Source organism: Montipora foliosa, chromosome 7, assembly GCF_036669935.1.
Source record: "Montipora foliosa isolate CH-2021 chromosome 7, ASM3666993v2, whole genome shotgun sequence".
NCBI lineage: Eukaryota > Metazoa > Cnidaria > Anthozoa > Scleractinia > Acroporidae > Montipora > Montipora foliosa.
In genome coordinates, this window is record NC_090875.1 from 33292393 (window position 1) to 33299892 (window position 7500).

General features: G+C 37.4%; 1 protein-coding gene across 1 annotated transcript in view; it reads left to right on the top strand.

Annotated features, from left to right (window-relative positions):
• The window catches only part of LOC138011853 (guanylate-binding protein 6-like), a 17636-nt gene that overhangs the window by 3304 nt on the left and 6832 nt on the right, over positions 1-7500 (top strand). Inside the window, exons 2-8 of the mRNA XM_068859078.1 lie at positions 1497-1580; positions 2530-2685; positions 3186-3267; positions 4423-4581; positions 5168-5325; positions 5429-5601; positions 6433-6619. Coding sequence (XP_068715179.1) covers positions 1575-1580; positions 2530-2685; positions 3186-3267; positions 4423-4581; positions 5168-5325; positions 5429-5601; positions 6433-6619 — 921 coding nt within the window. The 5' untranslated portion in view covers positions 1497-1574. The remainder of the gene's footprint in view (positions 1-1496; positions 1581-2529; positions 2686-3185; positions 3268-4422; positions 4582-5167; positions 5326-5428; positions 5602-6432; positions 6620-7500) is intronic.

A 7500-nucleotide genomic window follows, 5' to 3' on the forward strand; every position in this document is an offset into this window, starting at 1 on the left:
TTATATACTAAGATTTTAAACAGCAAAACGATTCCCCAAACAAACTTTCGCTTAATTCACAACCCCTGCTTTTGATCTGCATACTTCAAAGCCTGGTTTACACTTGTCGGATAAGCATTTCTCTAGTGATATAAACAGGTTCCCACTTTTGAGATATACGTAACACTAGTGAAATAAGCACAAGCATAAGCACAAAAAAAGAAAATGTTCCGTTTTCCTGTGCTTGCGCACATGTTTATTTCACTAGTGTTATGCTTATCTCAAAAGTGTGAACCAGGTTCAAAATGTTTCAGCATAAGGTTGTTATCTCGTGACTGACATTTACAAGTGTTATGATTTATCTCCATTACAAATCCCAGTTACATTACAAAGGTCATGAATTGTTGATTCGATGTACATCTCAGCAGCCTGTCAAAGTTGAAATAATCTTCAACTGTTAATACCCTCTGAGAGATTGCAAAGTATGAAAAGCAATAGAAAGGAAAACGAGATTCCAAAGGCCACAAAGATCGGTGAAAACAGACCAACTTTAGCATACGTCAGACAGATTAGTATAATTTTCTCCATGATTTTCCAGCTCATCCAGAGTTCGGGATTGATTAATTCGACATTTTTTTGCAATTTAAACCGTTTCTGAGTTTTATATGTTTGGGATCGTCTTGTATGTTGCACCTAGAATGGTGAAATATAATGAATTCAAATTGTTTTCATTGAAAACAATCAGAATTTGCTTAACAACCTACTAGTTTTCATATCATGAAGTATGATATTCGAACAAGTACCAAAAGTTCGGAATCGCTGTGAAAAAGGAAGAGAAACTACTTTCTATGCTTCCTAACCTCTGTTTAGCAGAATGTAGTTGTAGATTACAGCGTGCCAGTCTGGACGTGAGAAATAAACGCCAGCGAAGACAGGGTACTTTGGCAGTTTCAGATAGCGATCTATCGAGTGGTAATAGAAAAATTTTCATGAACTTTTAATCAAAATATATTAATTAACGAAAGTAACTGATGTATCTCCAGCCTTTAAAGGGACGCTTAAGGTAAGAGCAGCGCGAGCCTATCAATTTTGGCAATTTTCCATCCTGGCCATACTCAGCTTTGATTGTTTTGACGTATTTCCAAGAACTAAAGTCGTTTTAATTGCTTATGACCTGATATAGCTTACTAAAGAAATCCAGTGGACCGCTTTTACAGAGACTGACACTTTAATTATCGTATCGACTGTATCAAATGTATTACAAACAGCTTTGTTAAACGGTTTCGTAAAAGCGGCTTAGGTTTCATCGCTATAGCACTTTCCTTTCCCGATAAGGAAAAAACACTTTCTTTCCAATATACGTGGTCATGGCATACATTGTATATGAAATCAAGAGTTAACTTAGATTGTCAGCCTTGTGATCTTATCTTGGCATTATAGGTCTGAAGCTTGAACTCTTTTTGTTGTCGTTTAATTTTCTTATTCGGAACTTTATAGGACAGTTTAGTTCTTTCCAGGTCCATCAAGAAAAAAGTCCGTCGCAAAAGAAAAAACACCTCGAAGATTCTCACAAGTTCCAAATAAGGAGAAATGAGATGGATGTGAGTCTCATTAATACTCAATAATGATAATCATGAACAGTACAGTAGAAACCCGCTTGAAAGAACCTAGTGAAGTACCTGCTGTCAGAAATTTGGCATGACTATATCTCCTTCATAGAAATTAAGAACATTATAAGAACCTACTTAGCCTTAATTGCCAGTAAGTATCCCAAAATAAAAGAACCTATTTTGCCAGACCTCAAAAAATATAGGTTCTCACACGCGGGTTTTTATTGTAAGTAAGTAAGTATTGTAAGTAATAGAAAGTTATAAAGTGATCCCACGTTACCGGCAATAATTACATATCAGTGGGATCCTGTAAAGTAAGAGGCTCGACACTACACTAAAATGTAACACACCTAGAGAAGATCTTCTTTTGAATACGCTGAAATAAACAGTACTTGACAACAATCGAGATCTTAAGGTCTAAAGTCTATTACGGGTGGGGGAATAAGGAGGGAATGACATAAGAAAGAATCAGGTGGGTGCAAATTCGAGCCCAAATCTGTTCGGTCTTATTCAGTAGAAAACGTTTCTTGTTGTTTTTTAAATTTTTTTCTGTTTTGTTCCAACTAACTGTTAATCGAGTGGTAAGGGTGACTGATAAGGTATAGATTAAATAAAGGTATCAACACCTCCCTGGGCAATTCAGGGGGAGGGAATTTGACATCAGTTATCTTGTTTTGACAATTAAAGTGAAGGTAGAAGGCATCAAGGGTGAACCCCATTCTTTTTTATAACGCTGCTGCTCAAATTGAAGGGTCGTCAACTATTTTGTGCTGTGTTTTATGTTTGCTTATGGAAACTAAAACAGTTGTTTATTATAGCATTAAAGAAAAACGATACTTGGGACAGTGGAAGTTCAAGACCATTGTTCGAGGGTGATCTTTACAGAAATGATACTGGTGATTTTTCACTGAGACTGAAATGATAACCACATTTTGATTAGGATTCTCAGTCCCTGAGACGTTTCCAGTCAGAAAACGAAGAAGAGGCTTTAGCCAAAGCACTGAAGAATTCTCAAGAGGAAAGGCCTGCGAGTGCAGCCTGTCACTACAGTCCAGAAGGGCGTTACGGCTCAAGGCAGTTATCCCAAAGGAATTTGGTAACATAATTAGCAGTATAAAACCATCAAACGGTAGTCTTGTTCGAAGACGGACAAGATACAATGTACACCTAAAGCACAAACTACAGGGGTGTCAAATACTGCAAAGTGATCGATAACATGTACAGTGAAATCCCGATGCAGACCTTTCACCTCCAAAAATTTGCTATAGTACTGTCGGTCGGTACTCTAAAATTCCTCTTAAAATTTCTCCCAACAACCTAATATAAAGGGCATTCCGAAACACTTGATAAGCAAATAAAGGTTGAACTGGGACCAAGAGTTAAAAGAGCGACAAATGTTCAAATGTCACGAACGGCTGGAGTCGTGTAGACCTGAATCCCATTTTACAATGGCATGTTGTTCACCAGATTAATTATAGGTTAATAACAAGGACGCGAAACGTCGGCTTCTTTCCTTAGTCAAAAGGCTTTTCCCTCCTTTTTTCTAAAATTCTTTCCAACCTCAACGACCAACTCTTTAAACTATATTCTAAACAGGAATTTCACGAAGATGAAGACGAGAAATTAGCGAGAGCGATTGCACTGTCTTTAGAAATGTTCAACAGACCAAAAAGTGCAGGTAAGATATTCAAACCCCGCCCTGAAGAGAAGGGATAAGGTTCGTGGAAATCAGTTTAACATAATCATAGCGTTATGGCAGAAAGTAGAAAGCAAAAGGCAAGTGGCTGATAGCTAGGGAGAAAATGACTATAAGATTTATGTTATTTCTGTCGTGACTATTTATTGATGCCAAAATCAGCCAGTAGTCGCTGCAAACTGAGAGAGACTAACTCAGCTTAGCGTTCCAGTATCTGTATAACACAACAATCTACGAAGGTTACTGGACCCATAAGCCATCACAGTTTTTTTGCTGTTGGTTGTTGTTACTGCAATTGTTTTGGTTATTACATTTAAAAGTAGGACAGGGTAAAATAATGTTATATTTAGAATAGACGTTGGTATCTTCGTGTGAGTGTTTAATTAAACTATGTGTCTTGTTAAGTTATCTTTTTTTGAGCTGAGCCATATGTTGTTGTAATAGAAATTTCTTTCATGGAAGTTTTTAGGAGTCGCTGGAGCTTACATTGTGCATATTGACATGCACTGGTTATTAATTATGAACTCATATTATTGATGAAAGAAACAAGGAAGTAAAATAGGGATAATAGCCAAACTCAACCCTCGTCCCACAAATTATTGAATGTCAAAGTAGTTAGTTTTCATTGAGAGTAATACGACTAATAGTCACTTGAACAATCACAAAAACATGAATAATTAAGGGGGGAGAAACTTATCTACAAGTCTGTTGCTAAGAAAATCTCAAAACCTCTTTTTTTGGCTCCTGAGGTCCAGTGGGCATCAAAGTTTACCGTGTTTGTTCGATTCACATTTCCTTTAAATGTTTCGAACCACGCCCATATTTGTTATCTCACGTGACCACAATAGAAAACGTCTAAAACCTCGGACTGAGTGGATCGTTTTCGAAATATAACAATACATTTTGCCACAAAAACGGCTTTATCTACAACTTGTAGTATGCGTTTGAGGAAATGTACAATATTTCGAAAATTATAGATCTTTAAGGGGCTATAAAAGCCCCTTAAAGATCTATAATTTTCGAAATATTGTAAATGGGTATAGCTATAGGCAGTAAAACTTCACGTTTACAACGGAGAACACCTTGTTTGTTAATATTTGCTAACCATTACAAATTATTCTTGATTTAACATGACAGGTTACCGTACTACTGATAAAGGAGCATGGGCAATACCGCTTTGTTTACCAAACAACTTTGAGTGGAGCCCACGAATGGGAAAGTGTATTAAGACAGGGGCTGAGCGCTCTTCGTTGGAAGTGGTCGATGAAGCACTGGAGAAACTTAGGGAGGTCAAAGGTGAGAGGGTCTTCCGTTACTGTCTCCAGGCTTGCTGTTAAGGGCAGCGCACATGGCTGGTAGCAGTCCATTAGTATAATCATGAGTATGTTGTCTCGCTTTACTAAATGTGCTTGCATAGCCGTGAGCGGATATGTTTTTTGCTTGTTGAGATGTGCTGTGTAGCTCAGTGGTGGAAATAGAACATCAAACTAGGGTAACTTAGTGTATCGCATTACTATTATCTTTCATGATTAAATATATTTAACCATTATGGTTTCAGATATAAAGACCAATTCGTGACACATGATATGCATGTAGCAACATCATTTCTGTGATACTATATTTCACACAAAAAAGGGCATATAATTAGTTTACTATATTTTTGCCCTTTCTACTTCTTTTTTCACTGTACTTATTTTGTTACAGTAATTATATTGTATGTATGTTTGTTAAGTGCAAAATACAAAAATACAAAAAACACTATTTCACTGAAATACGCAACAATTCTGATCCAAATACAAAATGTCACGAGGGCGAGTCGCAAAATATGTCGCGGTGTCTTTACATATACAGCGAGGCGTATGGCAAATTCTTGTTTCGGTAGGTCCTGTGTGCGTGGTATCTATTGCTGGTCCGTACAGAAAGGGAAAGTCTTACATCTTAAGCGAAGCTTTTGAACAACCAGATGTTTTCCCTCTTGGGCACGAAATGGTGGCCGAGACCATGGGAATATGGCTATGGATTGTACCTGAAAAATATAAGGTTTGCGCCTTTGCTTGGGTTACAATGTCTCCTTGTTATAATTAAAAGGAAACATAATTAATTATTAATTTTATTTTGTCAACGTCAATATTGCCTCACCTAGGATTCCAATGGACAGGAATTTACAGTGGTGCTCCTGGACTCTGAGGGAATCGACTCTACCACTAGTGAAAGTTTTGACGACCATCAGATTTTCACGTTAACCGTTCTGTTAGCTTCTGTGCTTATCTACAATTCCCTGGGTGTTCCGACAAGAAATGACGTAGAGAAACTGGAGTATCCTTTTCCACGCATAGAAAACAGTGGACAGTGCTTTGAGCATGCCCGTATTGTGTTTTGCGCTTAAGTGGTGAAAGTTTTTGTTTTCGTGTAGACAGAACATATTTGAAAACGATTGTGTTCCGATAATCATCTAATTTCCCTAACTACGTTTTCCTCAAACACGAATCCACAATTACCGATGATTTTTTCCTTCAACGCAAATCTAAAATGACAGGTCAAAGTTGCGTGTCTAAACTCCTCCTGGGTGGTTTGGATGGGGTCTAAGAACTATGCTGCCGTTTGAAAGATGAACAAAATTTATTATATAAACACCAGTGAAATACCAGGGGAGGTTCTCGTGTAAACATATGTTCACACGTAAAAATGACATGTTATTTTGGCAAGTACAAACATCACCATTGCTATGGCTACATAATGTCTCAAAAAGTACTCAGATGTGTTGGTGTATATGATCGAAGCGTCATCGGTTTTTCCTCGGAAATCTTCGATTATCTTCGTAAATCTTTGGAAAATGTTCGTAAAATGTTCAGAAACGTTCGTCTGGCCTTCGGAATAATTTTGAAAAGGTGGTCGGAGTCAATCGTCAAAAACGTCGCCATTAGTATGTTTATATAATAAACAGAATATTACATGCCCGCTTGTGGATGTGGATTTTATCTTCTTGTGTCCAACTCGATATCTCACTAGTTCGCTGCGCTCACTTGTGAAATATCGAGTTCAACACTCGAAGATAAGATACATTTCCACGGGAAAGCATGTAGTATATATCCTCTCTATATATATGAAATCCAAAGTGCTAAAACGTTCTTCCTTGACGATTCATAGCTTTATAGTAAAACTCTCCAAAAGAATCCAGGTAAGATCCACTGTCTCTGGTGCTGCTCAGAGTCGTCTGACTGAAGACAACGAATTCTTTCACAAGACATTTCCTAAATTTGTTTGGCTCTTGAGGGATGTAACACAACACCTTCCGAGTGACTGCAAAGACATCAAGGAGTACTTCTTAAAAAAGGTCAGACTAATTAATTAAAGACTAATCCAGTACTCGGGATAAGTAGGGAAGCGAATATTAGGAGTTATCGTATTCGCAGTGCAAGCGCTGCAAAGTGATGTATATAAAACGCTTTGTGAAACAAAATAGTAGGTACTAGATTAGTTAGTTTACACACAATGAAAGCATCAGACATAATTTGCTTTCGCCATTTTATTTCTTCATTTATTTTTTATCTTATTTTAGTTTATTTGATATTTTGTGAATAGCTTTCAGATTCCAAAAATCCTAAAATCTTTACTGCTGCCGTAATTGTTTTGACCGGGCAATCAGTGTGTGTAAATTAACCTTTTCGTGACTTGCAATACAGAAAGCATCAGGGAAAAACTAACAACTGTCTAAGTTCGTCCCATTCAATATAAAGGACGAACAACTGAGCAAGCTCCAATAGTCACATTTTATTTCATGCGCTGGGCGGTTTCAATCGCACTGTCACGGTGATGAATTAAAGATGATAAGTGAACGGTTGAAGAAGAGCAGATTGCAATTATTTTTTCGTAATTGTCTCGACGGAGTAACAAATTGTGATTAGTTTTTCTCGATTTTACCAAGGGGCAAGGGCAGAGTCTTTCAATTTGGGATCATAACTCATGCATTCTTAAGTCAAGATAACACCCCTTGTCAAGATAACACCCCTTTGGACCATTGTTTTAAGGTCTCTATTGATGTAAGTAAGTCTTTATGCCTCTGGCCAGTTTTCAAAGCGATGCTTCCATATACATTGTAAAGTCTGACTGCCATATAATGGCTATGTAATTAATACAATCTAATAGGCCCTTTGTGCGATCCGGTCACATGGTACGGAATAAATTATGCTGGGACGCAATTAAGTTACACAGTGG